General features: G+C 62.3%; 1 protein-coding gene across 1 annotated transcript; it reads left to right on the top strand.

Moving 5' to 3' along the window:
* The first annotated feature begins 745 nt into the window (after positions 1 to 745).
* On the top strand, positions 746 to 19,055 carry ABCA7 (ATP binding cassette subfamily A member 7). The gene is made up of 46 exons (XM_075998192.1): positions 746 to 1,843; positions 1,930 to 2,023; positions 2,162 to 2,303; positions 2,393 to 2,505; positions 2,648 to 2,724; positions 3,095 to 3,175; positions 3,708 to 3,918; positions 3,999 to 4,138; positions 4,359 to 4,475; positions 4,585 to 4,752; positions 4,978 to 5,207; positions 5,557 to 5,733; positions 5,975 to 6,197; positions 6,313 to 6,534; positions 6,611 to 6,812; positions 7,064 to 7,174; positions 7,421 to 7,592; positions 7,864 to 7,995; positions 8,098 to 8,237; positions 8,424 to 8,561; positions 8,732 to 8,916; positions 9,000 to 9,063; positions 9,378 to 9,580; positions 9,826 to 9,874; positions 10,083 to 10,187; positions 10,265 to 10,416; positions 10,657 to 10,781; positions 10,865 to 10,963; positions 11,145 to 11,432; positions 11,689 to 11,721; positions 11,852 to 12,029; positions 12,118 to 12,287; positions 12,664 to 12,841; positions 13,060 to 13,175; positions 13,812 to 13,956; positions 14,044 to 14,167; positions 14,550 to 14,679; positions 14,753 to 14,873; positions 14,954 to 15,016; positions 15,885 to 15,991; positions 16,258 to 16,399; positions 16,805 to 16,939; positions 17,020 to 17,123; positions 17,470 to 17,562; positions 18,141 to 18,381; positions 18,469 to 19,055. The coding sequence occupies exons 1-46, from the start codon at positions 1,778 to 1,780 to the stop codon at positions 18,613 to 18,615; spliced, it is 6,453 nt and encodes a 2,150-aa protein (XP_075854307.1). The 5' UTR covers positions 746 to 1,777; the 3' UTR covers positions 18,616 to 19,055.
* The last annotated feature ends 18 nt before the right edge of the window (positions 19,056 to 19,073 follow it).

The following is a 19,073-nucleotide window of genomic DNA, read 5'->3' as shown; positions in this document are numbered from 1 at the left end:
CCACACACTTTCATCCTCACTTCCATCCCCTGAAGTGTCCCCGGGCCTGAAGCATTAGTGGGGTTGCCATTATGACCCAAGACTAGTTTTAGAATGTGGGGGGGCCCTCCTCCCTCTGCCATTGCCTTGCCCGCCGTGGGGACCAAGGAAAGTTTGTGGAGGGGCGAAGGAACGATGACTGGTCGAACCCCCATTCTACGGATGGACAAATACAGCCCCAGCGTCTGAGAGCGAGGCTGACCCAGGGACAGTGGGGAACAGTATTGCAGGCGGCTGTGCGGTAGGAACACGGCCTGGATCCCCAAGGATGGTCTAGCCTCGTGCCCGGATCCCCAAGGACGGCCTAGCCTCGTGCCCGGAGGTCCGCTGGGGACCAGCTGGGCACCCCATCACCCAGCGATGCAGCAAGAGGAGCGTGGTCCCTTTAAGAAACCCGGCTCCGCGAGGCCCTGCTGTGATCCCGCCTCCTCCCTCGGCTTCCGCGGCTCCGGCGGGGCCGGCCGATGAGTGGCAGGCACGGCAGCCAATAGCAGCGGGCAGGGGCGGGGCCGGGGTCGGGCGCGGCCGGGGCGTGGGGATGCTGGGGCTAGTCCGCAACCGAGGGGCGCCGCGCCCGTGGCAGGGCTCCTCTTAAAGGGGCCGCGCTCCCTGGCCGCTGTCGGGCGTTGGGAAGGCGGCAAGAGCTGGGTGGGGTCCTGGAACGGTGAGAGGGACCCAGACAGGGCGGAAGGCCCGAGACTCGGGAATGCAGGGGTAGGGAGTGGGAGGGAAGCGAGCTCCTGGGAATTAGGGGGTCTAGAACCTCACTCGCCCTTCCCTTCCTCGGGGTGAGTGTTGGGGTCAGCTGAGCTGAACCCTAATTCTCAAAGAGCCATGCGCCTAGATCCCTTGAGGGGTCTTTGGCAACATACACCTATCTGCAGCCCCTCTCCCCTCTAGCACTCCTCCAAAGCCCCCGCCCCCATTTTACAAATGGGAAAACTGAGGCTGTTCCCCCATATCCTAAATTTTACCCGATAAAAGGAAAGAGTCCTAGTGTGGGGGTCGGAGTCCTAGGTCCTGGTTCCGGCCTGGATGAATGGATGACCTTCAGCAACTTCCTGCCCCTCTGGCAGCCTCAGTTTCCCCATCTGTGCCAAGGGATGCCAAGATCAGGAATTGCTGCTTCCAGGAGCTTCTATCCCTGTCCCTTCTCCTGGGTCTTGCTGTCCTTCTGAGCAATCAGTGACACAGAGGGGTGGGCAGAGCTGGGGCCCTGTGTCCTGCCGGGTCCCACCTGTCTCCCTGGGAGCCCAGGCTTGCTCCCTGGGCTCCCATAAGTGGGGTGATGGTGTATCACTTCCACCCAGGCGTGTGACATGTTCGTTGCTGTTATCTCTGGGGAACAGTGAAGGGGACAGGAACCTTTCCCAGGTCAGGGATGAGGCTTCGGGGCCAGGACTTGGAAGAGGCCCGTAGGTGGGGCTAGGGGTGGAGCTCAGTGACAAGGTGTTAAGCCAAGGCTCCCCCCACCCCCAGGATTAGAGGCTGGCCCTCCAGACCTTGGAGACCCCAGCCTGCAGGGAGGCAGTCCTGACAGGGGCTGCTTTGGGAAGGACTCCCGTTGGCTTACTCCCCCCATCCGTCTGCCTCACTCTAATCAGAGCTTCCAGGAGCCCTGCACAGTGGGATAAAGGAATGAGGGTCAGAGAGGGGCAGACAGTTGCCTGCAGCCACACAGCATGTCCTCAGTCTCTCTGCCTTAACCTCTCTGCCCTGTTCCCTGTCCAGTTCCACCATGGCCTTCTGGACACAGCTGATGTTGCTGCTCTGGAAGAATTTCACATATCGCCGGAGACAACCGGTAATGCCAGGCCGGGGCGGGCGGGGCCGGCTGGCACCTCCCCCCACCGCTGTCCCCCACCATCTCCCGCCTGTTCTCCCTGCCAGCTCCAGCTCCTGGTCGAGTTGTTGTGGCCTCTCTTTCTCTTCTTCATCTTGGTGGCAGTACGCCACTCCCATCCCCCATTGGAGCACCATGAATGTAAGCTCCCTTGGGGGGAGGCAGATGGGTCAGCCTGTGCACAGGGACGCCCAGTAGGTGGCATGAGTGTGAGCTCTGTCTGTGGAGGTGTGCAAGCCATGGGGGGGTGGTCAGACCAGGGGGCTCCTCTCTCCACAGGCCACTTCCCCAACAAGCCTCTGCCATCGGCGGGCACCGTGCCCTGGCTCCAGGGCCTCATCTGCAATGTGAACAACACCTGCTTCCTGCACCCAACGCCGGGCGAGGAGGCCGGGCTCCTCAACAACTTCAACGACTCCCTGTGAGCAGAGGCAGTGGGTGCAGGCCTGCAGGCTTGGGGTGTGGCAGTGCCCCCTGGAACCCCACCTCCTGCCCTCCCTCTGTCCCCAGGGTCTCCCGGCTCCTAGCTGATGCCCGCACCGTGCTGGGGGGTCCCAGTGCCCACAGGACGCTGGCTGGCCTGAGGAAGGTGATACCCATGCTGAGGACCACACACAGCGCAGGTGAGCAGGGCAGGGTCCCCTGGCCAGGCTGAGCTCTGAGCCTGGACTCTCTGGCTTTGAAATGGGCACAGGGAGGGGGTGGGTGCCTCAGGCTAAGGGGGGACGTGTCTAACCTTGTGCCTTTCTGCATTCCTCCCCAAAGCCCAGCCTCGACAGAGTGACCGGACACAGCAGCAACCTTCCCTGCCCACTGAGCTGCTGGCGTCGCTGCTGCAGGGGGTGAGGCAGAGCGGGGTGGGGAGGGGTGGGACCAGGCTGACTCTCCGGGATGCTGCTCATAGGAGGTCCTGGCACTGTCCCATCCCTGGCCAGCTGCCTCCCCTCCCTTGGCCTCTGACGCCAGCCTCTAGGGCTTTGCTTGGACTGCCCTTGGCACCTGTCTGTGCCGGGACAGCCTGTGTCTGGCCTGGTAATGAAGACTCCAGTCCATGAGACCTTGTACAAGCCCGTGTGCCTCTCAGAGCCTCAGTTTTCCTATTTGCAAAATGAGGACAGTGATAGTATGAGCTACCTGGGAACTGGGCAGAGTAACTTCTAGTGAGCCCTCAATCAAGATCATTGTCACTTTTGTCCTGTTCTTTCTCCCCAGGAATCCCTGGGGTCTGTGCTGAGCCAAGCCCAGGAGTCCCTGGGCAGCTTTGTGGAGGCAGCTGAGGACCTGGCCCTGGAGGTAAGAGGTGCCACCCAACCTCGACCCTGCCAGGAAGCAATAAGGACAGGCTGCCTGGGTGGGGTGATGATAGGGCAGCCCTGGGCACTTCCCTTGGGCAGGTTTTCAGGGTGCTCCTGGCAGGGTGCCCACCTGGCTTAAGGTGAAGGATTGGAGGTGGGGCTGGGCATGGTGGCTCGGGCCTGTAATCCCAGCACTCTGGGAGGCAGTGGTAGGAGGATCACTTGAGCTCAGTAGTTCAACAGCAGGCTGAGCAAGAGTGAGACCCCATCTCTACTTAAAAAAATAGATAAATTAGTCTTTACTAAAAATAGAAAAATTAGCCTGGCATCATTACGCGAGCCTGTAGTCCCAGATACTCAGGAGGCTGAGGCAGGAGGATGGCTTGAGCCCAGGAGTCTGCGGTTACAGTGAACTATGATGATGCCACTGCACTCCAGCCTGGGCGATAGAGCAAGACTGTCTCAAAAAAGGGGTTGCAGGTGGGATCGTGCAGAGGGGTCACTTGCGCCCTCTGGTGGCCTCTCTCTAGCTTCTGGCACTGCCCAGCCTGGCGGAGCTTCGGACACTGCTGCGGAGACCCCAAGGGACAGGTGGCCCTCTGGAGTTAGTGTCAGAAGCCCTCTGCAGTGCCAGGGGGCCCAGCAGCCCAGGGGGCCCCTCTCTCAACTGGTACGAGGCTAGTGACATTCGGGAGTTGGTGGGGCCGGAGCCAGCATCGGCCCTGCCGGACAATAACCTGAGTGAGTGACTGACTCGGTTTCCCTAACTGGGAAGTGGAGGGGGGTCACGGGGGCGGGGCCTCATGCCTCCCCCACCCCAGGCCCCGCCTGCTCTGAGCTGATTGGAACCCTGGGGGACCACCCACTGTCCCGCCTACTCTGGAGGCACGTGAAGCCATTGCTCTTGGGGAAACTGCTGTTTGCACCTGACACACCTTTCACCAGGCAGCTCATGGCAGAGGTGAGTGATGGCAGCTGCACTGCTGGGTCAAGAGGGGGCTGGCCGAGCTGGGGCAGGGCCAGGTGGGAGGGCCCCAGAAGCTGGGTTTTATAGAAGTCTGCCAGACGGCAGGGCGCCCGGCACGTGCAAAGGCTCAGGGGAGGTGTGCAGGGGTCCTCAGAAGACCGAAGGTCATGAGTGGGCAGGGCCTGGGTTGACCTTGTTGCCCACCTTTCTGCAGGTGAACCGGACCTTCGAGGAGCTGGCTCTGCTGCAGGACGTCCAGGAGGCCTGGGGCGTGCTGGGACCCCAGATCTTCACCTTCATGAACAACAGTGCAAATGTGGCCGTGCTGCAGGTGAGGTGGGGCCAGGATGCGGGCTCAGCTTGGGGGTGGGGGCGTCCCTTCCCGGTGAATAGGAAGGAGGATGCGATGCTGACCCCCACCTTCACCTGCCACCCCCCAGAGGCTCTTGCAAGTGCAGGACAAAGGGAAGAGGCAGCCAGCCCCTGGAGGCCCCGACCGCAGGGAGGCCCTTCAATCCTTTCTGGACCCTGGCCGTGGCGGCTACAGCTGGAGGGACGCCCATGCCGATGTGGGACGCCTGGTGACCACGCTGGGCCATGTGATGGAGGTGAAGGGGCCGTGCACCTGGGGACCTCTGTCTGATGGGGGAGGCAGAGTCCAAGCTGGCGTTCCGAGGGCAGAGGCGAGCCCTGTCCCAGGGAGAGCCTGAGCATGGAGACACCTGGGCTTCCTTGAGGTCTGACGGGGAGGCAGGCCCCCGAGGTCGCGGGAGAGGAGGGGTTGGAGGGGCGGGCAAACCCCAGCGCCTCCGACTCACCCGCCCGCCCCGCAGTGCGTGTCCCTGGACAAGCTGGAGGCAGCGCCCTCAGAGGCGGCTCTGGTGTCGCGGGCTCTGCAGCTGCTCGCGGAGCGCCGCTTCTGGGCCGGCGTCGTCTTCTTGGGGCCCGAGGACTCCCCGGACCCCGCAGATAACCCAGCCCCAGGCCCAGGCCCCGGCCACGTGCGCATCAAGATCCGCATGGACATTGACGTTGTCACCAGGACCAATAAGATCAGGGACAGGTGGGGGCGGGGCCGGGGCGGGGGGGGCAAGGCTAATGGGCGGGGCCTTGGAGCATTCAGCCAATAGGAAACCGAGATAGACGGAACCTGGGCCGGACGAGGCATGGTAGGCGGAGCCCAGGGCTCCTTAGACCAATTGGGGTTGGTGAAAGGCGGGGCCTATGCGCGTGAGAGGCGGGGCGAGGACCCGGGACACAAATGCAGGTTGTGTGTGCTGGGACCGAGGACGTGGAGGGCGGGGCCGAGCGCGTAATTGAGCCCGCAGGATACAGACAGACCTAAGGTTAGGAGGAGCCGGGCTGGGGGAGTTTCCAGTCCGCTGCAGCCGACCACCGCGCCCCTCTCGCAGGTTTTGGGACCCAGGTCCGGCCGCGGACCCCCTAACTGACCTGCGCTACGTGTGGGGCGGCTTCGTGTACCTGCAGGACCTGCTGGAGCGTGCAGCCGTCCGCGTGCTCAGCGGCGCCGCCCCTCGCGCCGGCCTCTACCTGCAGCAGATGCCCTACCCGTGCTACGTGGACGACGCGTGAGACCCTCCCCACTCCGTACCCCAGCCGCGAGGTCCCGGGTCTTAGGGTGGGGCTCGGGCTCTGCTTGGAACACTCGGGCGGTCAAGGCTGCGAACCACTTGCTGGTTCAGGGGGACCACTCCTGTGACCTGTCGCAGGAAGAGCAGGGCGCCTTAAGATCCCTGGACACCAACGGTTCAGTTAGATGGGGGTCGTGCGGAGGGTCTCCAGCCTCCACCCCAGCTGTCCCCTGTCCAGGTTCCTGCGTGTGCTGAGCCGGTCGCTGCCGCTCTTCCTGACGCTGGCCTGGATCTACTCGGTGGCGCTGACGGTGAAGGCCGTGGTGCGCGAGAAGGAGACGCGGCTGCGCGACACCATGCGCGCCATGGGGCTCAGCCGCACCGTGCTGTGGCTGGGCTGGTTTCTCGGCTGCCTGGGGCCCTTTCTTCTCAGCACCGCGCTGCTGGTGCTGGTGCTCAAGGTGGGTGCGCCTGGGCCTTCCCGGCTGCAGAATGGGTGCGCGGGGAGTGATCTGCAGGAGGCGTCGGTGGGGCCAATCCAAGCGCCCGACCCTGAGTTCCCCTTGCCTCCCGCAGCTGGGGGACATCCTCCCCTACAGCCACCCGGTCGTGGTCTTCCTGTTCTTGGCGGCCTTCGCGGTGGCCACGGTGGTCCAGAGCTTCTTACTGAGCACCTTCTTTTCCCATGCCAACCTGGCAGCGGCCTGCGGCGGCCTGGCCTACTTCGCGCTCTACCTGCCCTACGTGCTGTGCGTGGCCTGGCGGGACCGGCTGCCCACGGGCGGCCGCGTGGCTGCGGTGAGGGTCAGGTCGGGCTTGGTGAGGGACGCCGCGGGCGGCGGTCACCGGCTGACCCTTCCGGCCCCGTCCACAGAGTCTGCTGTCGCCCGTGGCTTTCGGCTTCGGCTGTGAGAGCCTGGCGCTGTTGGAGGAGCAGGGTGAGGGCGCGCAGTGGCACAACGTGGGCACCGGGCCCACCGGAGACGTCTTCAGCCTGGCCCAGGTCTCGGGCCTTCTGCTGCTGGATGCCGCGCTCTACGGCCTCGCCACCTGGTACCTGGAGGCTGTGTGCCCAGGTGGGCCGTGGGGGGAGGGGTTCCGGGCCATTTGGCACCTGGAGGCTGGTTCCCGCTTGAAGGGGTGGGGCTCTCTGGCACATGCGCGCGTGTGGGGGGCGGGGCCTGGGCGGGCGGGCGGGGCCTGGGCGGGCGGGCGGGGTTTCTTGGCCACGTCCTACCTGGATACCTGATTCCAGGTGTGTGGCCTGAAGCCAGCAACTCTTGGTTGGGATGGGCTCAAGGATAACCGAGCGCGCCTTTCCTCGCAGGCCAGTATGGGATCCCTGAACCGTGGAATTTTCCCTTTCGGAGGAGCTACTGGTGTGGGCCCCGGGCCCCCAAGGGTCCTGCCCCTTCTGCTGCCCCGCAGGACCCAAATGGTGAGGCCTGGCGTGGCTTAACAGCCGCTTCCCAGTAGGAACCCTGAGTGTCCCCCAAAACGAGATTCCACAGACCCCGGTCCCCTGGACATCCCCAGCTCCCCAGGCCCTGAACACACTGCAGTCCCCGGCCTGACAGGTCCCCCATGCCACAGACCAGCTCTCACCAACGCCCAGCTCCCGCCGCCCCCGCCGACCCCCAGGGCTCCGCAGCTGAGCCTGCCCTGCGCCCTCCCCTGTCCGCAGTGCTGGTGGAAGAGGCGCCGCCGGGCCTCAGTCCTGGAGTCTCGGTTCGCGGCCTGGAGAAGCGCTTTCCTGGCAGTACGCAGCCAGCCCTGCGTGGGCTCAGTCTGGACTTCTATCAGGGACACATCACGGCCTTCCTGGGTCACAATGGGGCCGGCAAGACGACCACACTGTGAGCGGCGGGACCCTCCCCTCCCCTCCACTCCCTGGGGCCTCAGCTTCCCCCTCCGTTCAATGGGAAAGCCATTTGGGAGCATGACCCGCAGTCCACTTTGGGTACACAATAGGCAGGCAATTAAGTATTTTCTCTGAGCCTCAGTTTCCCTTCCCTGTAAAATGGGGACATAACACCCCTTTGGACTAAACATACAATAGGTGCCCTGTAAGTGCTGGTGTCCCTTCTCTTGATGAAGGGGGCTGCTCTGAGACCCTTATATCCCCAGGTCCATCCTGAGCGGTCTCTTCCCACCCAGCGGTGGCTCCGCCTTCGTCCTGGGCCATGACGTCCAGTCCAGCATGGACGCCATCCGGCCCCACCTGGGCGTCTGTCCCCAGTACAACGTGCTGTTTGACATGTGCGTCTTGGCAGGCCTGGGGTGCAGGGGTGGGAAGGGGCAGGGTGCCCCCCGGGCCCCTGCCTGCCACGGTGGCCACTCTACTTGGCACCCTTGGCACAGGCTGACCGTGGGTGAGCACGTCTGGTTCTACGGGCGGTTGAAGGGGCTGAGTGTGGCTGCTGTGGGGCCCGAGCAGGACCGTCTCCTGCAGGACGTGGGGCTGGTCCCCAAGCAGCATGTGCAGACTCGCCACCTCTCCGGTGAGCTCACCCTCCAGGGAAGTCACCTTCACAGGGGAGGGAGCTGGGACTTTATCCCAAGGGTGGCAGGAAGCCAGGGGACATCTAAGGGCCCACCAGAAGCCAGGCACTGAGTTCCATGCGGGTAGGCAGTCCTGCCAAGGCTGGGCAGGTCACACTGAGATGCTCACCCCTGGCCCCGCCCAGGTGGGATGCAGCGGAAGCTGTCTGTGGCCATCGCCTTTGTGGGGGGCTCTCACGTTGTAATCCTGGACGAGCCCACAGCTGGTGTGGACCCCACTTCCCGCCGCAGCATTTGGGATCTGCTGCTCAAATATCGCAAAGGTAAAAGTTAGGGGTTCCCCTGGGTTCTGCTTGAGGGGCCAGAAAAGGTTTCTGACAAGGAGGTGCTAGGGATGGGGTTTTGAGGGATGGGTAGGAGTCTGCCACACGAGGCAGGCGACTCCTGGCAAAGGCCACAGCTTGGGCAAAGACCTGGTGGTCCCCATGCCCAGGTCGCACACTGATCCTCTCCACCCACCACCTGGATGAGGCTGAGCTCCTGGGAGATCGCGTGGCGGTGGTGGCAGGTGGCCGCCTGTGCTGCTGTGGTTCCCCGCTCTTCCTGCGTCATCACTTGGGCTCTGGCTACTACTTGACGCTGGTGAAGGGTCCCCCGCCCCTGACCACCAGTGGGAAGGTGAGAGCTGACCTTCTGACCCCTGACCCCTGAGGCTCTGTCCAGCCCCATGGTGAAGCCAGTTGGTGCCTCGTTGCCTGCAGGGTGACACTGACTGGGAGAACACCGTGCATGCCAGGCAGGAACAGAAAACTGGCAGCCCAGTGGGTAAGGGCAGGTGGGAGACCCCAAGGGAGGGGGCAGTGGAGTGTTGGTGGCTTAACTCAGGACAAAAGGGCATCACAACCTCATACTAGACCCCCGATCCCCAGCCCCGGGCTGGCCCAGAGACAAGCCTACCCTGACCTCTAATCCTGGTCAATCCCTCCATCAAGTTCTTACCCCGGACCTCTGCCTGCAGGGACAGTTCCCGCAGGGGTCACCCAGGCCCCTTCCCCAGGGAGACTGGGATGGGAGGGGCAGGGCAGGACCTGGGGCTCCCGGGTCTGCAGGGGCCCCTGAACCCGCCTCTTTTTGCCCAGGTGCCTCCCAGCTGCTGGCCCTGGTACAGCGCTGGGTGCCCGGGGCCCGACTGGTGGAGGAGCTGCCGCACGAGCTGGTGCTGGTGCTGCCCTATGTGGGTGCCCTCGACGGCAGCTTTGCTGAGCTCTTCCGGGAGCTGGACGGGCGGCTGGGGGAGCTGCAGCTTGCCAGCTACGGGATCTCGGACACCAGCCTCGAGGAGGTGTGGGGCTGGGTGGTGGTTGCAGGGCCAGGATGAGGGCTGCCTGGAGGAGGTGGGGTTTTGGAGGATGACTAGAAGTTTGTTTATTGAGAGCATTCCAGGGAGGAGGCATGGCACAGGAAGAAGTTTGGAGGCTTAGAGGTCTCCTGGGAAGGCCTGCAGACCCATGGTGGGTGAGGGGTTGGGGGCTCTTGAGTTCCCTCCTGGGGGTGTCCAGCCTCTGAGCCCCTGCTTCGTCTCCTCAGATCTTCCTGAAGGTGGTAGAGGACCATGCGGTGGACACAAAGGCAGAGGGTGCGGCTGCAGCTCCTTGACCACTGACCCCTGACCTCAGTCCCACGTTGGATCTGAACCGAGGCCAAGTCCCAATCGCTGGCCGAATTCGGCCCAAGGCATAGCCTTGACCTCTGTCCCTGATTCCTGACACCCCCTCCTCCCCCATCCGTAACCCTTGACTCGGGCCCTGACCCCCGGCTAAACACTAACCCTAACGGCCCCACAGACGGCAGCAGCGAGCAGCACCTGCGCGTGGGCACTGCTGCGCCAGGCACTACCATGCGGCTCAAGATGCCACCGGAGGAGTCGGCCCTGGAGAATGGAGAGCCGGGTGAGTCCCTGTCCCCACCTATGTCCTGGTGGCCCCCTCTCCTGTGGCATGAGCACCAAGCCTCCCATCCCCCACAGGGTCGGTGCCGGAGACCCAGGCCCTGAAGGGCTCTGGAACTGACGCCAGAGGCCTGGTACAGGGCTGGGCGCTGACCTGCCAACAGCTCCGGGCCCTGCTCCTCAAGCGCTTCCTGCTTGCCCGCCGTAGCCGCCGCGGACTGTTCGCACAGGTGAGGGGGGCTTGGCACCAGGGGGTGGCACTTGGGAGTCCCTGAGTGCCAGTTCTCCACTCTGGCCATGCATGCAGTGGCCTAATTCAACTGCTTAACCCCATGTGGTGTGTCCCCCACACTGACCACAGTGATTGAGGGCACTGGGGAGCTATGGATGGTTCTAGAGCAAGAGCAGGGATGAGTGCAAGCACACCCTGAGAGTGGGTGGATGTAGCAGGTAATGGGTTGGTCTCCCAGATTGTGCTGCCTGCCCTCTTTGTGGGCCTGGCCCTGGTGTTCAGCCTCATCGTACCTCCTTTCGGGCACTATCCGGCCCTGCGGCTCAGCCCCACCATGTACGGCGCCCAGGTGTCCTTCTTCAGGTGGGTGCAGAGGAAAGGGGCTGATGGCAGGAGGGCGGGGCAACTGTGGACACAGCCCTGACCCCACACCTCCCCTTGCACAGCGAGGACACACCCGGGGACCCTGCACGAGCCCACCTGCTCACAGTGCTGCTGCGGGAGGCCGGACTGGAGGAGCCCCCCCTGCACAATAGCTCCCGCAGGTGAGGCCCACCTGCCCACACCTTGCCCCTCTCTGGCCTTGGGCTCCCATCTGGGCTCTGACCAGTGGGCCTCAGGGGGTGCCTGGAACATCCCCTGTGCCCACCTGGGGGCTTGGAGCCCACACATTTCAGGGAGCCCCCAGAAGCTGGGTGCCCACAGCCATGCGCCTTGGCCCCACAGGTCCCCAGAGTGCGTAGAGCCCCTCCCCTGCCGGTTCTCGGTGCCCGAAGTTCCCGCCAGCGTGGCCAAGGTCTTGGCCAGCGGAAACTGGACCCCAGAGTCTCCGTCCCCAGCTTGCCAGTGCAGCCGGCCCGGCGTCCGCCGCCTGCTGCCCCACTGCCCACTGGCCGCCGGGGGACCCCCTCCGCCCCAGGCAGTGACCAGCTCGGGGGAAGTGGTACAGAACCTGACGGGCCGGAACCTGTCCGACTTCCTGGTCAAGACCTACCCGCGCCTGGTGTACCAGGGGTGAGCTGCCGCCCTGGGGCTCAGTTTGCCGGGGCGCAGCGTGGGTCCTCTGCTGGGCTTGGGGGTGCTGGCCTAGTCCTAGAGGAGGTGGGTGGACGTCCAGCCTGGGGGCCTTCTGAGGGCCCCCCACGGCTCACCTCCTGTTGTTTGTTTGTCTCTGGGGTGCCTCTCCTCATCTCTCTCGCCATCCCCTCCTCCATCCCTCTCCCCCATCCCTGTCTCTCCTGGTCTCTGCCTGTCTCTGTCTCTCCCGCAGCCTGAAGACTAAGAAGTGGGTGAATGAGGTCAGGTGAGGAGGGCCTGGTTTGGGGTCCCCTGCCCCGGTTCCATTCCCACCCCCTACCTACCCATAGGAAACTCTCCCAGGCCCCCCATCCCTGGCCCTCAGCTGCCCCCTCCCTGCCTGCCTGGTGCCACAGGTATGGAGGCTTCTCACTGGGTGGCCGAGACCCAGGCCTGCCCTCGGGACACGAGGTGGGCCGCTCCGTGGAGGAGCTGCGGGCACTGCTGAGCCCCCCACCCGGAGGGGCCCTTGAGCGTGTCCTGAACAACCTCACAGCGTGGGCTCACAGCCTGGATGCTCGGGACAGCCTCAAGGTGGGAATTGGGGGTGGCAGGTAGACAGCCGGTCAGAGCAAGGTCCAGCTCTGTTGTCCTGACCCCATAGCCCTGACCCCCACCCCAGGTCTGGTTCAACAACAAAGGCTGGCACTCCATGGTGGCCTTCGTCAACCGAGCCAACAACGCACTCCTACATGCCCACCTGCCTCCAGGCCCCACCAGCCGTGCCCACAGCATCACCACATTCAACCACCCATTGAACCTCACCAAGCAGCAGCTGTCTGAGGTTGCACTGTGAGTCCTTTGGCCCCATGTGCCCTTCCCTGACTCAGTCTCTGTTCTGAGTGGTGGCAGGTGGATTTGAACTCTGCCACACTCACCATGTAAAGGGAACAGAAACTGGCCCTCTCCTGGCCAGGGTAAGGGGACGTAATCAGGCTCAATGGGTCACAGCCTCCCCCAGCAGCCTGCACAACCTTGTCCCAGCAACCTTTATCCTACCAAGGACGTGTACAACCTCTCCTGCCAAATAACAGCCATCCCCATCCCTAAATGACCTGCGCCATCTCCTCCACCAGTGCCCAGCCCTGTAGACCTTTGCATGTTCAGCTCTGCCCTCGGCAGCCCACACACCCTCACTGTACAACGGCCCTCATGCCCTCGCCTCCAGGATGGCCTCGTCTGTGGATGTCCTCGTCTCCATCTGTGTGGTCTTTGCCATGTCCTTCGTCCCAGCCAGCTTCACCCTTGTCCTCATCGAGGAGCGTGTCACCCAAGCCAAACACCTGCAACTCATGGGGGGTCTGCCCCCCACCCTCTACTGGCTCAGCAACTTTCTCTGGGACATGGTGCGGGGGCTTCTTGGAAGGGTGGGAGCCTAGCCACTGCTTGCCACTGTCCCTTCTGGCCCCTTCTGGGCAGGGGCTTGTCCAAGACATCTTGGGGACTGTGGGAGACATCATGCCCTCCTACCCAAAAAGCAGGGAGGCCAGGGTGGGGCACAGGACTGAGGGTGGCACTCCCTGCCTTTTCACATTTATGAGGGTAACTACCATCTCTAATGCAGTGTAACTACTTGGTGCCAGCGTGCATCGTGGTGCTCATATTTCTGGCCTTCCAGCAGAAGGCATACGTGGCTCCTGCCAACCTGCCTGCTCTCCTGCTATTGCTACTACTATACGGGTGAGGCCCCCAGTCCCTCAGGGCCTGTCTTACTGCTTCCACTCATGCCAGATGCTGTTGAGGGAGATGGGACACCACAGCAGCTCCCAAGGAGAGGATATGGAAGTCTGAGGTGATCCCATTTGGGATCTAATTCAGTGGTATGCCAAGGTGGCCTTAAAAGCTCATCTTGTGCTGATTCACATTAATAGAGACCTAAGGCACAAAAGATGAAAAGGGATATCTGTATTTCTCTGAGGGTTGCTCAGTCTGAGTAGTTACTCCAATGACTCTTTTTTTTTTTTTTTTTTGAGACAGAGTCTCGCTTTGTGGCCCAGGCTAGAGTGAGTGCCGTGGCATCAGCCTAGCTCACAGCAACCTCAAACTCCTGGACTCAAGCAATCCCGCTGCCTCAGCCTCCCAAGTAGCTGGGACTACAGGCATGCTCCATCATGCTTGGCTGATTTTTTTCTATATATATTAGTTGGCCAATTAATTTATTTCTATTTATAGTAGAGATGGGGTCTCACTCTTGCTCAGGCTGGTTTCGAACTCCTGACCTGGAGCAATCCGCCCGCCTCGGCCTCCCAGAGTGCTAGGATTACAGGCGTGAGCTACCATGCCCGGCCACTCCAATGACTCTTATTATCTCCTCAGCTGGTCCATCACACCACTAATGTACCCCGCCTCCTTCTTCTTCTCCGTGCCCAGCACGGCCTATGTGGTGCTCACCTGCATCAACCTCTTTATTGGCATCAATGGCAGCATGGCCACCTTCGTGCTTGAACTCTTCTCTGATCAGGTGGGGTGCTGTGAGGCTGGGGCCTGGGCTAGGTTGGGGTATTGGCCTCAGCCTCTGACCTGCCTCCCTCTTTCTGCCATTGAGCAGAAGCTGCAGGAGGTGAGCCGGATCTTGAAACGGGTTTTCCTTATTTTCCCCCACTTCTGCCTGGGCCGAGGACTCATCGACATGGTGCGGAATCAGGCCATGGCTGATGCCTTTGAGCGCTTGGGTGAGAACTTCCTCTTGGGTGGGACAGTGACTGCAGATAGGGAGCACCCTTGGCATTACCAACCTAGAGTTGATTTTACAGGGTGGAGACAAACAGCCACCAAGGAAAGAACCAGCAGTTTTAGGTGGCCCCAATGTTGAGCCATGTTAGAGGTACAATAAAGCAGCCATAAAAGCTAATTCTGTCTTGGGTCACATCATAAGGCATCTAAGTCTGTAAATAATGGAAGTGGTAATACCTCTGTTTTCATGCCAATTAGACTCCAGTTGAGTGGCCTATCTAATTCTTGTTCCTTTCCCTTAAGAATCCTGGTGAGCTGGATGGAGAGGGGGCCAGAAACCAAGCCTTCTCAAGGAACCAATCCCTCCTTCCTATCCCACAGGAGACAGGCAATTCCAGTCACCCCTGCGCTGGGAGGTGGTTGGCAAGAATCTCTTGGCCATGGCGGTACAGGGGCCGCTCTTCCTCTTCTTCACTCTCCTGCTGCAGCACCGCAACCATCTCAGGCCACGGTCAGTGAGGACCAAGGGGAGGGTTTCAGGGCCCAGAGAGCTAGTTTGGGACCACTCATGTGTCTGTCCCCAGACCCAAGCTGAGGTCACTGCCACCCCTGGGGGAGGAAGATGAAGATGTGGCTCATGAGCGGGAGCGGGTGGTCCAAGGGGCCACCCAGGGGGACGTGTTGGTGCTGAAGGACTTGACCAAGGTAGGTGTGGCTGGGTAGAGCGTTGGGTGGGGGCTCCCACTGGCCCACTCACCTCTCAGGGACCTGAACCCCCCTCCCAGGTATACCATGGGCAGAGGATACCAGCTGTTGACCGCCTATGTCTGGGGATCCCCTCTGGTGAGGTGAGTCCAGGGTGGAGGCCTGGTGCAGGAGCAGTGAAAGAGTGCCCGACTGCATGCCCCACTGTCATTTACTGTGCACCTTCTGCATACCCACCACCCTTTACTGAGTACCTACACATACCTACTGTCCTTTATTGAGCAACTATTGTGCATCTACCACCTTTTATTGAGCACCTGGATGCCAATATTCGAGATCCTATTTTGAGCCTACAAACCCTCATTAAGCACCTACTGCATGCTAACACTTATTGAATACCCAGTGTGCTCACCAAAGAGGTGTATCAAATACCACCTGTGTTGATCAGCTTCTATCAAGCACCAATGGTACTGAGCCCCTATTGTACCCATTTACTCACAGCTGACATTTATTAGGCACCTGCTTTGTACCAGTTCACATTCAAGCACCTACTATTTGCAAACTAATTTGTTATGTGTCATTTATGGGCCACCTGCTAGTAGCCAGCCAGTACACATCTACAGATACACATTATGTTAGCATACATTGAATAATTACTAAGTACCTACTGTATGCTAGCCAACCTCTCTACTTTTGGCTGACTGTGCAGCCAGCCTGAGTATTCATTGGGTGCCATTGTTCAGTAGGTACCCACTGTATGCCGGGAAACCTTTGGAAACCTCATGCTGTGTATGACCTTTATAGGCTACCCGCTGTGTCAGGATGTATTGAACACATCCTGTGTGCCAAAACCCCATCCCTGCTGAATGACAGCTTTATGCCTGCCCACTTACACCCATATCTGCCCAGGGCTCCCCTTGGCCCACAGCCCTCTGTGCAGAAACTGAGAAAGCAGCGGTGCTGGAACTGGGCCTGGGGCCTCGCTGAGTGCCATTTGGGGCCTACCCACAGTGTTTCGGGCTGCTGGGCGTGAATGGAGCAGGGAAAACGTCCACCTTTCGTATGGTGACCGGGGACATGCTGCCCAGCGGAGGCGAGGCTGTGCTGGCAGGTCACAGGTGAGGGGGCTCCAGGTGGGGACAGGGTGGGCACTCAAGCCATTGTGCTTCTCCACCCCACACCTTCTGGTGCATGGACTGGGCCCACTGCCCATCACCAGTGGGGTCCCGGGGACCCTGTACCCCAACACCTGGACCAGGCCATGAGACATCCCTGCCCCTTACCAGAGTGGTCCTGGATGGGTGTGCCCTGAGACCCCTGAGTTTGCCTGCAGTATGGCCAGGGACTAGCCAGTTCTCTGAGCCCCCTGTACCCCACCCCCCAGTGTGGCCCACGAACCGGCTGCTGCGCACCGTAGCATGGGCTACTGCCCTCAGTCTGAGGCTATTTTCAGCCTGCTGACTGGCCGCGAGCACCTGGAGCTGTTTGCGCGCCTGCGAGGTGTCCCTGAGGTGCAAGTGGCCCAGGTAAGCCCTCCCCGCCCCCACACGTGGGCCTCCCTGGGCCGGCCACCCCCAACTTTCCTTAGCCACGCCCATAAGCCCCATCCCCTCGGCCTTGGCTTCCCCCAGCCCAATACTCGCAATGGCCCAGTGACTCCTCTGGCTGCACCTTGCACCTCCCCCCTTGACTCCTCCCGCGGGGACCCTGCCCGCTTGCTCCGTCTCAGCTTCCAGCTGAGGGCTTCACGCCTTCTCCGCCGCTGTCCACGGCCCTTCTCCTCGCTCTGGCGACCCCAGGTTGCAGCCCTGCGCGTTTCACCTGACCCTCCACCTGCACCCTCTATCCTTGCCCTGGTCCACCCAGTCCCTACTCTGGCCCCGCCCCTGCTCACGATGACCACGCCCATCCTCGCGGGCCCCGCCCCACAGATAGCAAGCTCGGGCTTGGTGCGCCTGGGACTCCTACGGTACGCGGACCAGCCTGCGGGCACTTACAGCGGAGGGAACAAACGGAAGCTGTCCACGGCCATGGCACTGGTTGGGGACCCAGCTGTGATCTTTTTGGTGCGTGGAGGCGGTGCCTGGGATGCGGTGGGGTCGGGGACAGAGGCGGGACCGGGCTGATGGCAGTGCTCCCTTCCCAGGACGAGCCGACCACAGGCATGGACCCCAGTGCACGGCGCTTCCTCTGGAACAGCCTCCTGGCCGTGGTGCGGGAGGGCCGCTCGGTGGTGCTCACCTCCCACAGGTGGGCCCCGCCCCGCATGCCCAGAGCCATGGGTCAGTGTGATCCAGGTTGGAGCCTGTTCCACCTGGAGAGACAGGTGGAACAGGCCCCAGCAAGAGGCGGTCCAGAGAGGGGGAGGTCCGGACCCTGGTGGGGTGAGGGTCCCAGCGCTCAGGGTGTAGGGACACAGGGAGGTGACGTCCGGCACCAGGAACAGAGCGGGTCTGGGCCCAGCGGGAAACGTTCAGAACAGAAGGGAGATCTGGACCTGGCGGGTGAGGGTCCCTGGCTGCCTGGCCGGGGGCAGTGCGGTCCCAGGCACAGGTTGCCCAGGCCTCACTGAGCCCGTGGCTGTGCGCCCCAACAGCATGGAGGAGTGTGAGGCGCTCTGCACGCGCCTGGCCGTCATGGTGAATGGGCGGTTCCGCTGCCTGGGCAGCGTGCAGCACCTCAAAAGCAGGTGAGCGGGCCGAGGCGCTAAGGCAGGTATGGGGACAGGCAGGACGAGGGTGGAGGCCAGACGTGGGGCCTTGCGAGGCGAATTTGGGTCCCACTGGAGAGGTAGCTAGGATCACAGATTGTCCAGGAGAAGTGAATGAGGGTCTAGGGCGTGGATTTAGAAGGTGTAATCAGGTGTACACGGAGGTGGAGCCAGGAGAGGTGAGGGTGGGTCGATGGGTGGAGTTAGAGGGGGGCTTGGTGAATGGGCGTGGCCTGAGCAGGGCACAGCCATAGGAATGCGGGTGGGTGTGGTTCGAGGGCATGTGGGCGGGGCCAGGGAATGCAAGGGGCGGGGCCATGCGTGCCAAGTGGAGTGATGGCTAGATTAGGTACACGTGTGGGACCGGAACCAGCGACTCTAGCAGGTTGGGTCTGGGTGGGGTTAGAGGAGTGGTCGTTGGTTCAGTGGAGGTGTGGCTAGGAGATGAGAAGGGGGTTTCTGGGCGGTGGTCGGCAGGTGGGTAGGTGAGGCCGAAGGGTGAAGTGAGGCGGGACCTGGGAAAGGCCCCGTTTGCCAGCTCTGGCCTCTCGCTCCAGATTCGGGGCCGGCCACACACTGACCCTGCGGGTGCCGGTGGAGCGGTCCCAGTCGGCAGCAGCCTTCGTGACAGCGGCGTTCCCAGGGACAGAGCTGCGCGAGGCGCATGGTGGCCGCCTGCGCTTCCAGCTGCCGCCGGGAGGGCGCTGCACCCTAGCGCGCGTCTTTGGAGAGCTAGCGGCGCACCGCGCAGAGCACGGTGTGGAGGACTTCTCTGTGAGCCAGACCACGCTGGAGGAGGTGACCGCAGCGCCCGCCCGTGCGCCGTCGGGAAGGGGACATGGGGCGCAGGCCCGTGGGCTGACTGTCCCCTCTGGACCCCTCCAGGTCTTCCTGTACTTGTCTAAGGACCAGGGGAAGGAAGAGGAGGACCAGAAGGAGCAGGAGGCAGGAATGGGCGTGGACCCTGTGCCAGGCCCACAGCGCCCCAGGCGGTTCCTGGATGACCCCAGCATGGCTGAGACCGTGCTCTGAGCCTCCCTCCACTGCCAGGCTGGTGGGAGGCCCTGGGAGTGGCAAAGGAAGGACTCAGGCTCCCAGGGGTGCCACTGCCCTGGAGGAAATAAAAACACTGGCTCGGAGCATGGTGGGGAAACAGTGTGCATGTGTGTCCATGCGCCAGGCTACACGTGTCCACACACAGCTGTCTGCGCACATGTGTGGAAGGAGCCAGCTGCACCCCAAGTGTGTACCTGTGGGTTTGTGGGCCCAGTGGTGATTCTAGGGCCCAGGTGAACAGCTGTAAATACCTCCGGAGAGCTGGGGAGTGCCAGTGGGGGCTTCCTAGAGCCTGGTCACAGTCCCCGGGCCCCTGCATGCCCATGTGGGCCTGGCGCCTAAGGGCGGTACCTGTGAGGGCCTGGCCATCAAGTGGGGGTGAGGTCAGGGCTCAGGAATGTCCCAGATAGCTTAGAGGAGCCCCGTGGCCCGAC

The sequence above is a fragment of the Microcebus murinus genome, chromosome 27, assembly GCF_040939455.1.
Source record: "Microcebus murinus isolate Inina chromosome 27, M.murinus_Inina_mat1.0, whole genome shotgun sequence".
NCBI lineage: Eukaryota > Metazoa > Chordata > Mammalia > Primates > Cheirogaleidae > Microcebus > Microcebus murinus.
The sequence above is the reverse complement of the archived record's forward strand: the minus strand, read 5'-3'. Positions and strand labels throughout refer to the sequence as shown.